Below are 20000 nucleotides of genomic sequence, written 5' to 3'. Positions count from 1 at the left end.
GTAAGCCGGTTTGAGTCTCTCTTAAGTGGTAGAGAAAGTCGGCATATAAAACCCAACTCTTCTTCTTCTAACAAGCCAATAGATTTTGTTTTGCTGCAATAGACTAATAGTGGTCAGAAGATAACACGCAAAGCACTTTGACCATTTGAAAGTGCACTATAAATGCCATTATCATTAGCAGAAAGATGTTTTTTTTTAAACTATCACCAGAAGTCATGCCCCACAAGCTTAGTTCCCACCTTTGCCTCCACGTGTACAGTTATGAGAAGTACATTAATCTTTCAATCTTTACCAAGTTATCCCTTATATTTGTGTATTATTTGCATTCTCAGACATTGCAGGTGGTGCAATTTGCCGCTCTTGCGACTGGACTCTGTACTTTTCTTGATTCCATTTGGAATTGACTCAGCGCTTCCTGCATTTCAGGGTGCATTGACCCCGCTGTCTACAACTTTCTTTCCCATTTATAGATAGATTTATTAAAATAGTCACTGACCAACATAACAATAAAAAAGCAGTCACAATAGTACACAATCGTAGTTAGCAAGCTGATTGACGTTGCAACAACGCTCTCCGTAGTCTGGCAGCACTATAGCAAATCTGCATTTATAACCTCCTAGAAGTCTACTGAACCGAGGCTATCGTATTTTGGTCACATATAGCATCATAGAATCATAGAGTTGGAAGGGACCACCAGGGCCATCAAGTCAAACCCCCTGCACAATGCAGGAAATTCATAACTACCTCCCCCCCCACACCCCTAGTGACCAGAAGATGGCCAAGATGCCCTCCCTCTCATCATATATGAGAAGACAAGAGTCACTAGAAAAGACAGTCATGCTAGGAAAAGTTGAGGGCAGAGGGAAAGAGGAAGACCCAACAAGAGATGGATTGGATCAATAAAGGAAGCCACAGCCCTCAAGATCTGAGCAAGACGGTCAAAGACGGGACATTTTGGAGGACTTTGATTCATAGGGTCGCCATGAGTCGGAAGCAAGTTGAGGGCACTTAACATACACACAGAAGTCTACCTACAGCTGGAGGATCCACTAAGAGTTGCTAGGTTGAGGGGCGGAGCCTGAGGAGGGCAGGTTTTGGGAAGGGGAGGGACTTCAGTGCCATAGTTCAATTGCCAAAGTGGCCATTTTCTCCAGGGGAACTGATCTCTATTGGCTGGTGATCAGTTGTAATAGCAGATCTGCTGGTATTACCTGGAGGTTAGATCAAAATAACAGCACATGGGCTCATTTATATGTAAAAATTTTGTGTTAATAATTGGTGAATTAACCTATAAATTTTGTGTTAATAATTGGTGAATTAACCTATAAATTTTGTGTTAATAATTGGTGAATTAACCTATAAATTTTGTGTTAGTTAGATTTTCAGAAATTACCTGTTCAACTGTGACTTGAAACAGAACATTAGTTTTTCTTGGACTTCTCTATGGAGTATTATCACTTTTGATTTTGTTTATTTTGAATTAGATGCCAGTAAATTGAATATATAAATGAGCCCACGTGCTGTTATTTTTGATCTAATTAACATTGTCAGCACAGGTTTATCGTTTGCACAGATTACCTGGAGGTTGGCAACCCTAGATCCACTGCATGTGTTATGAGCCGTCAAGCTGCTTGAGACTTATGGCCACTACTCGCGTGTAAATGGAAAAATTATGCTAGACTACAACAAAACCTTATTACTCTTCCAGGTGCCCCCAACCCGCCTGTTTGTTATTCTCGAGGGACTATTTTCCCTTGCCCTCCTCCCCCGAAAAGGAAAAAAATGCCGCGGAGGAACCCGCGAGCCCAACAAAACGAGACCCGTCCCCTCCTCCTCTTCCCTTCCCAATTTGCGCAAGGATCTGCGGACCCCGCGCCTGCGCAGAGTGAACCAGCAAGTCCAACAAAACAAGACCCGTCTCCTTCTCCTACCCTTCTCCCCATTGGCGCAAGGATCTGCAGCGCGGCGAGCAGGCTCGGGCCCCGCGCCTGCGCAGAGCGAGCGAGGAGTAGGCCCAGCCTGAGGCGGCGGGAGGCGCCGAGCAGCGGAAGGAGAGCGGCCGTGTGCGCGGGGAGGAGAGGACCCGGAGGGACGGGGGGTGAGAGAGAGAGAGAAAGAAAGAAGAGACACGTGTTGTTTGCTTTCCCGGTTTGGGGGGGGGTCGCCTACGGGGGCGGGCTAGAAGTAAGGGACGGTGGTTGGGGGGATTGCGGCAGGGATCTGCGCCGGAGAAGGCCGCAGGCGTGGGGGGGGGGTCAAAGGTCGGCTGTAGGGAAATGAAGGTGGCGCGTGGGGTATCCTGGGAGGCCCGGGCGAGGCGGGTAAAGGAGGGGGCGTGAGACTGGAGGGCAAGGGACGGGGGGGGGGGAGAAACCCTCTTGAGGCCCGAGGCAGGCTTGCTTTGGGAGGTGGGGGGGAGGGGAGGAAGCCAGTGGGCCGTGCCTGACTTTGTGTCCTCTGCAGCCAGTGGAAGCGCTCACAGGTTGGAGCCAGGCAGTGGTGTTCAGGGGATGGACCCAGTGCAGAAGCCGTGTGGGGGGGGGGGGTGCAGCAGAGAAGCAAAACACGCTGGGAGTCATGCGTGGGAAGGGCTGTAGCGATCTCAGGGTTTTGTTTTTTTTAGGGCCCAGGCTCAGCACCTTATTGCTGTGCCGTAGAAGCTTGCTAGGGGAAGAATTAGGAAGAATATTGTCGAAGGCCTTCACGGTCAGAGTTCATCGGTTCTTGTAGGTTATTTGGGCTGTGTGACCGTGGTCTTGGTATTTTCTTTCCTGACGTTTCGCCAGCAGCTGTAGCCGGCATCTTCAGAGGAGTAACACTGAAGGACAGTGTCTCTCAGTGTCAAGCGTGTAGGAAGAGTAATATATAGTCAGAAAGGGGTTGGGTTTGAGCTGAATATATATTACTCTTCCTTCACACTGAGAGACGCTGTCCTTCAGTGTTACTCCTCTGAAGATGCCTGCCACAGCTGCTGGCGAAACGTCAGGGAAGAAAATACCAAGACCACGGTCACACAGCCCGGATAACCTACAAGAACCAATTAGGAAGAATTTTCTAACCGTTAGAGCAGTTCCTCAGTGGAACAGGCTTCCCCCGGGAGGTGGTGAGCTCTCCTTCCCTGGAGGTTTTTAAGAAGAGGCTAGGTGGCCATCTGTCAGCAATGCTGATTCTCTGACCTTAGGCAGATCACGAGAGGGAGGGCATCTTGGCCACCTTCTGGGCATGGAGTAAGGGTCACTGGGTGTGTGTGTGGGGGGAAAGCAATTTGGAATTTACTGCATTGTGCAGTGGGTTGGACTAGATGACCCTGGTGGTCCCTTCCAACTCGATGATTCTGTCATCGGCAAAGCTGCTCTGCCATTCAGACTGCAGCTAAAGACCCCTTTGGTTGATCTGAAAGAGCATGACGGACTGGAGCAGCAAGCCCTTGATCTCAGCCCTGCTGGGAAGCTTCCTCTGTACCCCACACTTGTACCTCTTAAAGGTCCCAAGAGGACCTGCAATCACTTCTGCTCCAGCCTCTCGGTCCCTGGCAGGCCCTGGGTAAAAAGGTTACCTTCAAGTCCTTTTTGACCTTAAGGCATTCGTTCTCCCTTAGCCGAACCTACCCATGGTGGTGGTTGAACACATGAAGCTGCATTCTACTGAATCATGCCCTTGGTCCATCAAAGTCAGTATTGCCTACTCGGACCGGCAGCAGCTCTCCAGTGTCTCAGGCAGGGGTCTTTCACATCACCTACCTGCCTAGTCCCTTTAACTGGACATGCTGGTTTCGAAGATAAAATGGAGGAGACGTGAACAGTGTTGTGAGCTGCATTGGGTCCCTCTTGGGGAGAAAAGTGGCATATAAACTATCTAAATAAACCCATTTTCTGACCTGGTATAAAGAAGTGTGGTGCTAGAAATGTTAGATTAGCCAGATACAAGATTGAGTTGGGAAATGGTGACCATGGTTTGGGCAAGTGGGGAGATGAACTTAAGGTGTGATTGAAATGTGATGGTGGCAGGTGAGAAGGGCATTTAAGCCATGTCACATTTCATGCGCTCAGCATGAAATTATTTACATTAGACCGCTCATTGTGTAGTGTTGCCGCATGTGCAACATTAACACGGTGTGCGCCAGCCTGAGTTATGGATCTCCGGCATGCTGATATCTTGTGTGTAGTGGGTCCAGTTGGGTGCATGCAGCATTGTGTTGGTAACTTCCAGAATCATTTTAAATTGGGTCTGAAAGGCTGTTTAAGGAGAAACGAGACATTGGGCCTTTGTGAGTTTGGCTGTACTGCCTTATGTAATCAGTTAGCCCCTCTACCGTCATCCTTCCCTGAATAATCAGATTTCTTTCTTCTCTTACTTGATAGGTTTTTCAAGATGACGCAATTCTTGCCCCCAAATTTGTTGGCACTCTTTGCCCCCCGTGATCCTATACCCTACTTGCCTCCTTTGGAGAAACTACCCCATGAGAAGCACCATAACCAGCCCTATAGTGGTATTGCCCCCTACATTCGAGAATTTGAGGTGGGTACTTCAAGCTAAGCCTGGCTGTCTCAGACAGGTATAATTTGGTGGGGCATTGTTTAGAATGTATAGAAACATGTAGACTGTTGCATTGGTTGATTTTCTGACCATTTTTGACCATTCAGCTGTTAAAAGTGAACTTTTCTTCCAGGACCCGCGCGATGCTCCCCCACCTACTCGCGCAGAAACGCGGGAAGAGCGGATGGAACGTAAGGTATGTGTAGTGTACAACCGCATGGGGGTTTAAACACCAGTTGGAACTGGTGTCAGTTTGATTGCAGTCAAGTATTCCATGCAGCAAAGAGTGTACCTCTGTTGGTGGCAGTTTGTCTTGTCATATTTCATTATGGTATCACTTACTAGCAAGGGTAGGAATTAATTTCCTTGCATCTGAGCTCTGCAGCAGTTTTGAACATACTTATTAGCACAACAGAGCTCCTACTGGCCACTTGATATAACTGCAGGATTTGCAAACAATCATCAGTTTAAATTGTAAATTTACTGCACTTCTTTAAAAGAAAGTAAATTTAATTTTTCACTACAATGGGTTTTCTTAACTATCATAAATATCCAGCTATTTTTTTAAAAACTGAAGTATAGTTTTTGTTTTAGTAAACTTAATACGACCTGTCACTTGACCTTTTTAAAGTTCTTAAATGCCCAGCTGAAGTAGTTGGAGCCAGGATTCCTAGGCAGCATGGGTGAATACCTCTGTTTTTGTCCTTGGCTAGGCAACAGTGACCCAGTTCTGGGAGTGGAGGAGGGGGAAAGAATGAGATAGATGCATCCAGTAGAGTTTGAAAGGACTTGTGCTTCTCCACGCAGTTAGTCTGTAAAGGAGAATATTGTTCTGTTCTGTCCATAATTAGTTCTCTTTCTGACTTTCCTGTGCTTTTCCTTGCAGAGACGGGAGAAGATTGAGCGCCGGCAGCAAGAAGTTGAGAGTGAGCTGAAGATGTGTAAGTTGGGGAGAAATCCACATGGCAGTGGGGAATGAGTTTTGTGAGAGTCATGTAACATGTATGGACTTTATTTTCCTCTAACTGCTTTAACGTTGCGCATGACGCTCCTCAAGCTGATGAGTGTCACATCAGTGGATGCTAAGGCCTCATGTTGCATGAATAATAGCAGAACATAGTGGAGGGGAAGATGCTTCCCCTGGTTCTTTTCTTATCCAATTCCTTATTCTTGTTTCAACCAGGGGACCCTCATAATGATCCCAATGCCCAAGGAGATGCCTTCAAGACACTATTTGTGGCCAGAGTTGTAAGTGATGAACTTGTTACTTCTTCCTCTTGCCAGTGCATCATTTTTTAAAAATTGCTGCTTGCCTGCGCTTTTGAGAAATGTTGAGACACAAATGGAAACAAACAGCTTTGGTAGTAGACCAAGGAGTGCTTATATGATCAGTCTGCAGTCAGTATGACCCCTGCACATTCTTTTAACTGGGCTTCCCATTTCCTTTACAGAACTATGATACAACAGAATCCAAACTGAGGCGGGAATTTGAAGTATATGGCCCTATAAAAAGAGTAAGTGAGGATGTGTACACTGCGCCAGGTATATGCTAAAGCATCCACATAGTTGTTGTATTGTCTTCTTTTTCTTTTACATTTCTCCCCCACTCCCCAACCCGCAGGTCGGGCTCAGAGCGGTTGTAAATAAGTGTTTTGATTATACGTCGATCAGGGATTGACAAATTTTCATTTTGGCGCCAAGCAGTTTCAGTAATTATTTTATTGTAGGGTCTTTCAGTAATCCTCAGTTGTCCAAAATTTATCATTTCACATCAGAATGTTATGTGATGTCACATAAAAATGCATGTGCGCACATTTCTTGTCATTGTTTATATGCTAACTTTACACCATTTGCTGGCGGTGGATCCATAATGCAAGTAAATGGAGCTTTTTAAAACAATAATGGAATTATGTAACACTGGGGAGGTTAGGTTAGAGTCAGAAGTTTTTGATGTGGTGACAACAATCAGGGTTACACCTTTGTCATAGCTTAATAAAATGATGATGAACTGTGAAAAGCCAAAGATTAGGTTTTGTGGCAATAATCAGCAAATAAGGTCCTTAAATTACAAAACCCTGAAGGCTGAAAAATGAGTCTAACTCCTAAATCTTTTGGGCTGGCTCCTAGATAATTTGTCCAGGCCTGACATAGATTGTCAGCATGGCTAATGTGCCTGTGGTGGTGGTGGAATTTTGTTAGCCCTTCAGTTTCCTGCTTAGTTTTATCAACAGTCTCATTAAGACGAGTAACTTTTATCTTAGTTTTCTCTCAACTTTGGTTTCCTCTCCATATGTGTGTTTTGTATCAGGGATCATTTTGTTGCGCTTACTATCGTAATGGATTTATTAGGGCTGCAAATGTTTGGGGACTCATCGATGGTATTCCCCCCCACACACACACGCACACCAAAACAACAGGCTTTTTCCCCTGTGAATCATGTGAGATGGGGAGATGAGGTAGCACATGGATTGGGGAAGCACTTCTGTACTGCCTCCTCTTATCTCTTCATTTTTGCAAGTGTGTTGTATTAACACTGCTCTGTGTGTGAGTCTGGGTAAGTATCACTTGGAAAAACTACCTCTGCAGATCACCATGGGAGAACTCTTATTTTCCAAACAACATCCACATGCGAAACGAAGATTTACTAGTTATTCATCTTGGTGTTGCTCCCCTTTCCATTTTTATCTAGTGTTACTAATGACTTGCTGGCCCATAGTGGTAACTTCCAAGCTTTCTTATGAGGCTTGTGAAACGGGCTTTGGAGCCTCACATTCTAGCATCTTTCACATCACTGTAGTATCACTGTGCACTTATTGTAAAGACGCTTGCCCAAATACGCTTGAGCAAGCTCAGTCAAGGAACTGGGGAATAAGAAACTATGGGTGGTAAGCTGCCTCTTATTTTGGACGTCAGTCTTTTTAAGCAACAGGGTTGAATGTGTGAAAGGATACACTGCCTTGGGACTCATAGTGAAGTTTGTCAATTTACGAGTGTAGCTTGAGAAGTGTTCTTATTTGGTGAATCCTTTCAGCCTCCATGCTTCCCTTTTCAGATTTATATGGTGTACAATAAGCGTTCCAGCAAGCCCCGTGGCTACGCCTTCATTGAATATGAACATGAGCGTGACATGCACTGTGAGTATAGTCTTTTTGGGGGGATACCTTTGTATCTCTTTAAAGTTTACTTGTATTGTAAATGCATGTATGTTTTTTTTAAAAATCCCTTAAATTTTTAAAAGCCCTTGAGTTATTGAGGGCTTGGGCTCCCTCCCCCCACAAAACAGGTAAGTACAAAGTGGGGGAGCCTGCTTGGTTTGGCGAGCACCCAGGTTCCGTTAATCTGGCCCTGATGTGATTGGAAAGGGTTCCCTTGAAATCCAGTCAACAACAGAGTCCAGGAGGGAAGAGATTTTGTCCCCTTCTCTCTGCAAAGTTTGCAGTTAACGTAGCATTTGGAGTTGGAAACTCCAGTTTACCCTAGGTAGGCTATTCCTCTTTTGGGGTGTTTTACTTCTGTTTCTTTGTCTTGTCGTGAAAGTGCAAATTAACGTAGCTGGGGTGCCGCAATTTTAACATATGTGCTAAAGTAGCAGGCAACAGTTCAACAGCTTTCCTTTTTACTCATCAAGCTCCCTCTTGTGTTTGGGGAGGAGAAACCCCGTAGGCTGAGGGCGGGGAGCCTAGTCATGCCAGCATCTTTTTTGGAGGGCAGGCTGGAATGACTTTGCCTTGCGGGACCCAGTAGGATTATAAAGGCTGTGTCCCTTCACTCTGAACTGTTGCCCATCTCCTTTCTGTTAACTGTTTAAAGAGGGAGAAGGAATGCTGTGAAGAAGTTCTTCTAAAGCAAGTGTAACTTTGACCTGTAGCTGTGTTTTTTTGAAAAGATGCTGTTGTTGAGAGGCGTGTTGTGAGCGGGGTGTATTAATTCTGTGTTCTTATTGTCACTGCAGCCACCTTTCTGATGGCTATTGCCACTGCTGGCTTGCAGCTGATCCTTATGCTTCCCCTTTACAACATCTCATTGTATGGTTGGTATAAGGGTTTGTATAATTGGTAAGAAACCGCAGTACCCAACACACTTCTATACACAAGCCAAGTCAAAGGCAGACGTTAGGTAACATGGCTTAGTTGGGGGGGTGGAGGGAAGGAAGGAGGGGACCTGTTTCTCTTCTGGCTTCTGCGCTGTTCTCTTGCTGCGTGGAGGTAGAAGGAGAAATGGATTCCTTGTGCTCTGCTGTTGTGGAGGAAGAGAAGAATAGGTCAACTCTTTTCAGTAGGGCTCAAATATCCTGAGTGAATCCTCCCTCTCCAAGCCACACGTGCCATTTTTGTAGTCTCTGTGGTGCCAGGTTGGCAACTATCAAGCATGAGATGGCTTGTACGTGGGAGAAAAGCTGGTCAGGACCTGTTCTCCCTTCCCAAAATGGAACTTGCCAGAGGACGTCCCGTAAAATACTCTTTCAGATCGGCTAGATCAAAATATTTCTTCTTGGTTCTGTCTGCTGTCATTAACACTGAATAACATCCGTTACTTAATGTTAGAGGGCACCTGCTGATAAAGTATTCATGAGTGCTAATCCTCAGTGCATTCAGCCATTTAGCAGTCCCAGTTGTGTAGACTAAAATGTTCCTCAGGTTAATTGGATTTGGTGCTGATTTGAGACTCCCAAGTCACTCAGACATGGCCTAGAGTTGCTATTCAGTTGTATTAGAGCTCTTTCGAAGAGTGGTTTTATTTTACTATCTTAGTACCAACTGCCCTAACTTAAATGAAGCCACTGTTTGTTGAGAAATATTATGGTAGCTCTATAATTTGGCATTTGTTCATCTGTAGCAAGTAACAGTTGCTTCAAGATGTGCCTGGTGCCACAGAATAAAAGCCTTTCACATTGTTTCCATTGAGATTTCTGTTTCCATCCTGAACTAGGCCTTTGCAGTATGGCTCTTTCCTTCTTAAAGCTGAAGACCCAGATCTTTGATGTAGGATGAAAAACAGCCACCTATGCAACCTCTATACTTCTGTCTCCCGGGGATGGGGGGGAGACAGCGCAATTATGGAAGCGGCACACACAGCTCTCTTCTTCTTTTTGCTATTCTTGCACATACAGCTGTGTGGGAAGGGTTTGATTCAGGGAGTTATTTGCAGGCCTTTGTTAAAGGGAGTACCTAATGTACACCACAAAACCCCTGTGTTGGAAATTCAGTGGACAAACTTAGCGGGGAGGGGGGAGATGGAGCGGCTTTCCTCATAAGAACATAAGAAAGAACATAAGAAAAGCCCTGCTGGATCAGACCAAGGCCCATCTAGTCCAGCAGTCTGTTCACACAGTGGCCAACCAGGTGTCTCTAGGAAGCCCACATACAAGACGACTGCAGCAGCATTCTCCTGCCTGTGTCCAACAGCACCTAACATAATAAACATGCTCCTCTGATCCTGGAGAGAACAGGATCATTGTTGGAGTGCTGGGGTCAGGTTGAAATTCGGAGTGCTTGCACGCAGATTTACATTCTATCCTTTTGGTTTCTGTCCTGGAAGGTTCCTTGTCCCGAAGGTACATAAATACAGCGGTCACAAAGCAGTTTACCAATAGTAGTCGCAGCTACATCTTGTGAAACCTGGGGGAGTGAATGGCCTCTGAACTGTAGTACGTCCCCCCAAAATGTTCTGTGTGCACATGCCCCGAGTGGCGGGTGTGTTTCTTAGGAGGGAGCGTATATTTTTTGCCTGTACTCTTGGACTTGCACATTGATAGCAAGCGAGACTGAGGATATTTGAGCTCTGCTTTTAGCCAGCAAGCTAAATGGATAGGTGGGGAGGTTCCCCGGGGTGGGGGCACAAAGATAGGTAGATGGATCCCTCTGACAATCCCTGGTGGCTCGCCAAGGCCACGGTGGCCCTGCAGGTGGGGCACAGTTGGGACATCTGTCTCAACAGAGGTTCCAAATTGTTCCAATCCTGATGCAGGTTTTAAGCAGGCAGCTTGACCATTGTTGCTGGGTCCCTGATCATTGCGTAGAGAAGGCAGTTCAGATACATCCACACATTTCCTTGCTGTTCTTTCTTGTTATCTGCTTTTCTGTCTGGCTCCTTTAGCATAGTTCTTCCAGTCTCATAGTCTTTGGAGCCTTCAACCCCTTCCCGAGGCAGGGTTGTAGCTAGGAATGCTGAACGGGGTGGGGGTGCTGCTGAGATTCAGGGCTTCTACCTGGGACACACTCGGTCTCCTCCCTGTATTTGTAGTGCAAAGACATGTCCTATGAAAGACCTTTTTTTAAGCAACCGGGTTTTTAAAACTCGCCAAGAATCTAGATTGGGTCAGTATGAAAGATCTTTAATCAGCTTGCTTTCTGGTGCAAAACGAGGCTTTGGTTAGAGAGAAAAGCAGCAGTATAAGGCTAAATGGAAAACTATAAAGGCTGATGGGTATTGATTATCTGCAGCTTTGCTTTGGGGCACAGTTGACTGCACGGGCAAGTTAATTTAAAAAAAACCCCGAAACCCTTTGTTCTCAAATCTTCACTGGTGACCCCTGAATCCAAGGAAAAGAAATGTTAAGTGCTGAACTTGGCACCATGGTTAGCAAACAAGGGAAAAAAACAATAGCAACAATGGGGCACCAAGCAGCTTATTATTTTTGGAGCTGTAACCTGCCTAGTATGGTAAGCCGTCACTTGCGGCTCCTTGAGAAACATGGGTAGTTTGACTTGGTAAACACTGGAGCTCCTTCCCCAGCCTCGTAAGCCTGTGATTTCTGCCACCCAAGTCAGTGTGTTAGCTGTACTGAATTTTGATAAGCCCTTGGGGTGTGATTTCCAGTGCAATCCTAAGCAGAGTTGCATCCTTTTAAATCAATTGAACTCAGTTTAGAATTAATGCTCCCAGCCAAGTATTCATCTTTTACAGAGCAGTCTTGCCACAAGGAGAGAAATCCCTGATGTTCTTTAATATTTACTTGGATTCCTAGAAAGTGAAGTGCCCCCCCCCCCAATAAAAATGTGGCAAATCAGAGGTACAGCTATGGGTTTAAAAAATAATGCACACTAAATGCCTCGCCCCACTTTTTCTTCTATGGCTGTTCCTTTCACTTACATGTTGTTACACTTGGTGACAACAAAAATGACAGGAATTTCACGTTTTGTGATGTTTGCCTACAGAAAATTAAATGCATACGTGTATCTTTGGAGTAATTGCAGACCTCTCCGTAGGAGAAAAATGAAAGAGCAAATTTTAGTTGAAAAACTTGGAATTAGGAGTTTAGGCTTATTAGTGGGGAATGGGAAAGAGCTTAGACGGCAACATTTTTGAGTCCCAATCATAATAGTATTGGATGTTCTAGTTGAGTTCTCCTGTCACAGTAGATGTTCCCCACATCTCCTAATCTCTTTGAAAGCTCTGAGGCAAGTTAAGGGGTTACTTAGCTGAGGGCCGTTACGGTTAATTGTAAAATGTCCCACAAAGATAAAGGTAAGATGCGATACAGAGGGTGGTTTCAGGTAAGCCAGCTGGGACACTCCCAACCGCGGACTGACCTCTCCACTGGAAAAGGCCCAGCTTCGTCTCGTCTGTACGAGAAAATGGTGAATGTGAGAGCTGGGGATTGTGCCCCCTTGCCAGTCTGGGTCCAGTGCGCGCTTTGTCTGGAAATGTAACTTGGAGGCGCTGTATTTTTAAGAGGAGGTGGTATATCCACGTGACCTGACATCCAAAGTGGCTGTTCGTTCTCAGCATGACGGGTGGCCTCATAACCCAGGATGACATTTTTGCCGCTGGCGATTGGACAGAGCTTGATTTCCAAGTAGCTGAAAAATCTTTTGGATTAAAAAAAAGCGAGGCAGAGACAGTGGATCAGCAGACCACTGGGAAGTATTTCCTTCCTCCTTCAAAGAAGCTGGTTTCTGGACTTCTTTTTTTTTAATCGGAAGCTTTATCTCTGCGTATTTTTACTTCAGTATCTGAAGTAAGCAATTTTGACTAGCAACGTCTTATAGTCAGTATGTTTTTTTCGTCAAGCCTATTGTTTGAAATGGATAACTTCTTTTGCTCTGAAGTAATAATCATCACCCACTGTGAGAGAAAAGTTTTCCTTGGGAAGGGATGGAGCGTTGTGTCTTTCCACTTGCGTATACCTGTATGAGTGCGAAGAAGAAAATGTCTGCTTTCTACTTTGTGGGCTCCCCATTGAAGAGAGAATTCCATCTCATCTGCTTAATGTCTCTTGAGAACGTTTCTGCCTTGTATGCACATTTGATACATATGGTTGACTTTGTGGACCGTTGTCCGTTGGAAAATGAAAATACCTCCTCCACAAAACTATTTCCCCTGCATTTTATTGTAAAAATGTGGTGCATACATTGCCATTGTCCCTCCCGCCATTCTCAGTGCCATAAACTTTAATGTTCACTCTTGAGAGTTTCCATCACACAATTTTGGGCTGTTTCAGGCATTTTGATAATTAACAGTATAAGTAGTAACATTTGGCTACCGGAATTTGGTGATGGATGTGATTTAAAGGGGAAACGAATAGCTCTGAAATTTGGGGGTTTAAAGAACTAGTAGCGTTTAGTGCTGCTTGGTTGACCATGGTGTCTCCTGCCATACTTGTAGGAATGGCCGCATCCTGCTGGCGTTGGTAGGCTTGGGGGCGGCAGTGCATGAGAACCATGAGGCTTTTAAGGACCCCTAGTTCCTAACGAAGAACTTGACCCTAGTGGGTGGGGAGAGGATGGGGGGGTGGTCTGGGGCAGGGTTGGCAGGGTGGGGCTCCGAGTGTCCGACTTCCGCTGCTGAGACAGGTAAGGCAGGGAAGGTCGGCTCAGCAGCTAAAAATGCAAAAAACCCAAAATACCGCCCCAGCCGGGGGCGCCCGGGCAGGGGGGAGCTGCACCTCGGGCCCCAGCGCTAGCATCCCGATGCAGTGAGTTTGAGGAGTTAAAAGTTTCAATGCTTTTGTAAGTAGTTTCACCAGGTAAACACTTTTATTTCCTTTTTTACTTGTTAGCTGTGCTCGCCCACCCACCCCCACCCTTAGCAAGTGCCTTGAGAGCATTCCCCTCCCTCCCCAAAACCACCTCAAGAGATTTGTAATGGGGTGACAGCGGCAAGGGTGGGGTAGAGGCTTAAAGTGGGGCCGGGGTCATTGAGGGAAGGGGTGCCAGCCAGTTCCCAGAGTGTTCTTAGGGGTCTTTTTGTGTGTACTACCCTTTCTTTCCCTACCAACCCTTCCACTACCCTGTAATACTCAGGGTGTTTCTATCTCCCTGTTCACCTTTTTTTAAATTAAAGCAAAAATTAAAGGTAGGAGCTCGTATTCTGGGCGTTGGCATGACCAGTCTTGGGACTGGCTGGTTGGGGATGCCACCGAAGGGACGGCAGAGCCTGGCCCCCTTTGAAGCGGGCTGGCGGGGGAGGGCCTTCTTATCCGTACCCAGCCTTTTCCCTCTGGGCCAGCGATGTATGTAGCGTGAGTGTCTCGATTGCTCAATAACCTTCCTTTCTTTTTGCAGCAGAGGCCAGGGGGGTTGCACTGCAGGGTGGTGAGGGGGTTGCTCCACAGCTCTAGGGATTGAGGCCAGTACGGCATGGCTCTGTGACCACTGCCTTCAGGCAGCCTGCGAGGTGTGCTTGCCGTGTTTCCCCCTTCCCACAGTTGTGTGGATTTTTGTCCCGCCTGCTTAAATCAAGGCAAGCCCCACTGTGCCCATATTTTTCTCCCTGTATAAGTGAAGGAAGCTCTTCCCAGGCAGATGTGGAGCAATCCCTCACCCAAGGGACACTGGGACCATAAAAACCGCCTCCCCCAGAATCCCGTGTGTGGTATGTGTCTTTGGGGGAGGGTGGGCTTGTTACCTGCACTGTGGATAACGGCAGTCCCCTTTGCCCTCCTTCTGTCCCTGGACACCCCTCCTAATCTGTTGCAGCGGCATACAAGCACGCCGACGGGAAAAAAATTGATGGCAGAAGGGTTCTGGTGGATGTGGAGAGAGGCCGGACGGTGAAAGGGTGGCGTCCACGCAGGCTTGGTAAGTGAGCGCAGAAGCTCTGTGTCAGTGGTTCCCAAACGTTTCGGGCCACTGCCCCTTCGGTTCCACAAGCTCAACCCCAGTGACCCCTACCCTGTCCAACAATACAGTTGGAAGGGGCCCACTTCTAGTGCCCCCCTAGGTAATCCCAACACCCCCCCAGGGGTGGTACTGCCCACTTTGGGAACCACTGCTCTGCATCAAATGTAGGTTTTCTTCCCCACTCCTACTCCCAGCTAAGCCCGGAATAGTTGCATTGGCAAGGAAGTTGTGTAGTTAAATACCCAGATGCAGCTTGGTTACTGTATATTGTTTTGGCCAAACACTGTTGAAGAAGGGGATTGACATTTGGCTTGGGGCGGAACAGGCTACATGTCTTCATCCTAGAGGGGAGGAACTCGAAGGGCAGAGGGCAATATGAGGTGTGGGGATTTTGACTGTCCCTGTAGAAGATAACCATAGAACTGGAAGTTGAAAAAGACATTTTTTTAAAAAGAAGGAAAAGAGGGCCATGAAAAATAAACAGTGGGCTAAACAAATTCAAAAGTAGAGGTACTTGTATATGCCAAAAGATACATAAATCTTTTTCATGGTGTAGTGGTAACGATGTTTTGGAGCCAGCGTGGTGTAGTGGTTAAGAACGGTGGTTTGGAGCGGTGGAGTCTGATCTGGAGAACCGGTTTTGATTCCCCACTCCTCCACATGAGCGGCGGAGGCTAATCTAGTGAACTGGATTTGTTTCCCCACTCCTACACACGAAGCCAGCTGGGTGACCTTGGGCAAGTCACAGCTCTCTCAGCCTCACCTACCTCACAAGGTGTCTGTTGTGGGTGAGGGAAGGGAAGGTGATTGTAAGCCGGTTTGATTCTCCCTTAAGTGGCAGAGAAAGTAGGCATATAAAAACCAACTCTTCTTAATATTCAAAAGGGTACGCAAAATCCAATTGACAAGAGTGTGAGCAAACTAAATGCCCAAGATTATAGACTGATGTGAAGAAGCTGGATTTCAGTTATCTGAAAAAGGGCTCGGATTTCAGACTTAACTTTAAAAGTGGAAACTCAACTACAGTATAACAACATTGAAAAAATTGACCGGTCCCCTATTGTGGTGCCCATGGGTGCCATGGTGTCTGCCAACACCTTTCCTGGCACCCACTTAGTGTTTTTAAAAAGTAGGTGGGGCTTTTGTCCAGAATGGCTTCTGATTGGCCACTGCAGGCTTGATTTGTCTCTGCAGATTTTTAAAAAGCATTACTTTTGCAAGCAGCTGCCACCTCGGCACAAGGGTCTTCACTGTGTGACCGAAGGTGAGCTGCAGCAGCCATTGGGTGGCTGGTTCTGCCCTCTGCGGCAGCCATTGTGTGGCTGAACCCACCACACTAGGTCAGAATTCCAAAGGTGCCTGGAGGCTCGAAAAGGATGGTGACACCTGATCTAGAGCATCAGTGGGGGTGCCACTTCGTTTCTGTTTTGGCAAAAGGCTTGGTCATGAAACAGGCAGCTACAGAAAGACAATAGAGTCATGCCTGCTCCATTATTTTCCATTCTGTTAAAAGTGCTGACACATAAATAATTATACATGGGGGGAGCCCAAGCCAGAACAAATTTATGCATGCGAAGTGTATACAGAGGAAGCAGAGATTGAATGTGGCCGCTTCAGAAGTTATTTACAGTGTTTCCACTTAGTGCACATAGTTTGCACTTCCGCTTATGTAACAATTTTGTTCCTGTTGCATCGCGTGTCCTCATCAGAGGCAGACTCGAACACTATGCCGTATCTCCCCAGCCTTAAATGAGCTTGACGTGTAACGTTTGTAGAAAGTGAACCCGCTTGCTGTAGACAAAACTGTTCGGAGGCAGCTGTTCCTTCTATTCATCCTGCACACAGCCAGCCCCCCAAATGCACCCAACTAGAGAGGGCTCATATTTCCTCCCCCCCCCCATTTTTTTGCAGGTGGCGGTCTTGGTGGCACCCGGCGGGGTGGCGCTGATGTCAATATCAGACACTCAGGCCGGGATGACACCTCTCGATACGACGAACGGTGAGTTTGGCTGCGTGGTTAATGGAGCAGAGGCAGGTAGATCAAGGTGGTATCTCTGCCTTTGTACTTTTTTTTTTAGCATTGAAGCGGTTGCAGCGCTGGAAGCAGCAGCAGAATTACCAAGGGTTGCTTGTTCAGAGTTTTACTCGACTCCAGCTGTGGGCTACAATCTACAGGGGACTTGCAGCCTAAGCAAATTTCCCGGCATTTAAAAATTAAGGTTTCTCAGCTATTAGCAGAACCTCTGTCTTGCCCCGTGTCAAAATGTGCGCAGAACGATCCAAACTCTGATAGCTGAATAAATTAAAACATATTTGTGTGTGATCCAGATTGTTGAAACATTGTTTTAAACTGTTGTATTGGCAAGAAGTATGATTTGTAGGGGTAGGGTTTGCTGAAGGTTCACGTCGTCCTGTCTCCCACTTCCTGTCTTTATGTCTTTCTTTGAAACCTCTGGATTCTAAGGCAAGTTACTGTTTTTCTTTACTACAAATCCAGACTTCATGCGGCGCAGCCCGACTGTAGCGGCTCAGATTGCTACCCTTCTGTCTGTCCTGAACTGGTTTGTGCTGTTCTATAGAGAGCATTCCCATCACCGTTCTGCTAGTCTTAAACTGAAGTTAAACTAATTCCAGGAAACTTTGGAAGTGAGGGTTTTTTCAGTGTTTCAGATGTGCCAGATTTCTAACCTTGCACAAAACTAGAATCCATAGTTCCCTGAGGGAAGTCATGTCAGCACAGCTGATTTGTAGAACAGACGTCTGTGAATGGATACAGTCTACATTTACAAGTTTACTCTTAAGCCATGTCGCAGCAGAGCTGGGGTGGGCAAGTTCAGCACTGCCTTTTGATAAAATTTGGTTCCATTTTTTCTCTTTCTGGGTTATAGGGATCGGGACCGTGAACGCGAGCGCGATCGCCGAGACCGCAGCCGAGATCGGGACAAGGAACGGGAACGCCGTCGCAGCCGATCCCGGGAGCGCCGGCGGCGGACACGCAGCCGAGAGAAGGATGAGCGGAAGCGCAGCCGGGAACGCAGCAAGGACAAAGACCGGGAGCGAAAACGTCGTAGCCGGTCTCGGGACCGGAAAAGGGATCGGGAGCGTGACAGAGACAAGAAGGAAGAAGTGCTGCCTGAAGCGGTCGACCCTCAGCCTGATGAGGCCGCCCTCGGCGAGTTAGGCATAGATGGGCTGGAGGTGAAGCCCGAAGGGGAAGAGAAGGGTAGAGAAAGGGATCGGGACAGGGAGAGGGATAGGGAGAGGGACCGGCGGCGCAGTCACCGTGACAAAGACCGAGACCGGGATCGCGACAGAGAGCGTCGGCGTGACAGGGACAGAGATAGGGATAGGGGTGACCGGGAGCACAAGCGTGATAGGGGTGACCGGGGTGGGGAGAAACGGGAGGAGAGAGGGCAGGACAATGGCATGGGAGAGCCTCTGGAGGAAACCAGCCAGGATATGTTCCTGGACCAAGAATCCATACAGTCGGCTGACGGCTACTTGTCCACCGAGAATGGATACATGATGGAGCCCCCAATGGAGTGATGAATGGAGACGCTTCTTTTTCCCATACTTGTCCGGCCAGGTGAGGCTTTGCTTCCCAGGCTGCCTCTAGTCAGCGAGGCTCCACCAGCCAGTGGAAATTACTGATTTAACTGGTTTTGTTTAGAAGGGTAAGTCTGTTTCAGTTCCTCCTGTCCTAGCCCATTTCCTCTTAATGTGTAATCTTCCACCAATCCCTTGTGTATTTGGATATTTTTTCTTTAAGACAAGAATAAAGTGGTATTAATGTTTTCTCCTCCATGTGGTGTGTGTCTCTCGGGAAGATAACATGCAGCTTGTGGGGGTGCACAGATCCTCCAATAAGTCCTTAGTTATATTCCAAGGTAGTATTTGGTGGGGCCTCTCCTAGAAAAGGATTTTAATTTGTTTATGATGAAATAGGGAAGGGAGCAGGTGGGACAGCTGGGAAGGCAAAAACCTCTCTATATATTGTGGTTGTTAAGGAGGAGTCTTAAGGGCATAAGGTGGGAAGAGCCTGGGCTAAGGCTTTGGCTCAGTGGTAGAGCATCTGCTTGGCATGCAGAAGGTCCCAGGTTCAATCCCCGGCATCTCCAGTTAAAGGGACTAGGCAGGTAGGGGATGTGAAAGGCCTCTGCCTGAGACCCTGGAGAGCTGCTGCCGGTCTGAGTAAACAATACTGACTTTGATGGTCTGATTCAGTATAAGGCAGTTTCATGCGTTTAAAAACATAAGCAGGACCTCAAAGCCATGGCTCCAGGACAATGAGAAAAAGGGGTGTGCCTCAAGAAGCCAAAAGTATGGAAGGGAAAAGAACCGAGGAGAAGGGATCTTTACAAAACAAAGCCACAGTCTGGTATTGTCAGGAATGGGGGGTCCTAACTGGGCAGAAAGGCCAGATATGTACGTGTTAGAATAAATAAACTTTCTTTTTGCATCTCTTGCATGATTTCTGTTTTTACCAGTCCAAGGAAGGGGTCAGTAGTTGCTCATGGCCCTACAGTTTCCCATGGCCTTTCAGCTAGCTCTGTAGCTTCTCTGGATTCCGCAAGTGTTGCCCAAGCAGACGTTCCAGGCCACAACGCCAAGAAATACGAAAGAGGGGCTCTTGGGAAGCTGGCTACTGCAGCCAGTGCTTCTGCGGATTCACAGCTCCAGGCTTTGTAAATTTATAACTGACGCCTGGACTATAGGAAAGCTGGAGGTGGAACCACTGCAGGAGCAAAATGCTGCAAAGCCAGAAGCGGATGAAGCGGAAGCAGTCACTTTATGCCTGGCACGGCGAGCTGTGGTGACCTCGGGGTGGTGGCCTTGGGAATATTCAGCTACTCTCGTTCCAAGCCCTCCATGCCATGCCTGGGAAACAAGACCTCATGCCTCAACCTCTATTTGATGGAACGTGGTGCATACTACATCTCTAGCATGGCTTGCTATGCTTACAGCATAAGCCTAAACATGCTGGCGTGCATGGAGGTCCCATGGATTCCAGATGCATTTTCCACTATTCTCATGCTTCTTGCACAGTCTTAGTTTGGGCAGGTCCCACAATCCCCATCACAGTATGTTTGGTTGCCAGCGGCCATCCCTCCCTTTTTCATCAGCGGTAAAACTGGTTTGTATCCCACCTAATGCCTAGAAGGGTAAAGAAATATTACCTTATATATTAAAAGCAAAGATGTATATCTTTTTTGTTCAGTGCATTTTTTAAAAGGAGAAAAAGGGAAGCAGAAAGCTCCCACCATTCTCAAATGACTTCTTGTCAAGGCCTGTGGGGAAACCAGTCTATCTGACAGGAAAACTGGCAAAAAAATTATTCCCCTTTAAAATTTCATTATCTGGAATCAACAGCTTCAGATTAAAAAAAAAAAAGTTACTGGG

At 46.8% G+C, this 20000-nt stretch overlaps 1 protein-coding gene across 1 annotated transcript; it reads left to right on the top strand.

Moving 5' to 3' along the window:
* The first annotated feature begins 4360 nt into the window (after positions 1–4360).
* Positions 4361–18399, top strand: SNRNP70 (small nuclear ribonucleoprotein U1 subunit 70). The gene is made up of 9 exons (XM_056863157.1): positions 4361–4518; positions 4670–4732; positions 5423–5477; positions 5720–5784; positions 5988–6050; positions 7589–7670; positions 14457–14558; positions 16512–16599; positions 17489–18399. Exons 1-9 carry the CDS (start codon positions 4372–4374, stop codon positions 18144–18146), a joined length of 1323 nt encoding a protein of 440 aa, XP_056719135.1. The 5' UTR covers positions 4361–4371; the 3' UTR covers positions 18147–18399.
* Positions 18400–20000: the final 1601 nt, after the last annotated feature.

Source organism: Euleptes europaea, chromosome 18 (assembly GCF_029931775.1).
Source record: "Euleptes europaea isolate rEulEur1 chromosome 18, rEulEur1.hap1, whole genome shotgun sequence".
Classification (NCBI taxonomy): domain Eukaryota; kingdom Metazoa; phylum Chordata; class Lepidosauria; order Squamata; family Sphaerodactylidae; genus Euleptes; species Euleptes europaea.
The sequence above is the reverse complement of the archived record's forward strand: the minus strand, read 5'-3'. Positions and strand labels throughout refer to the sequence as shown.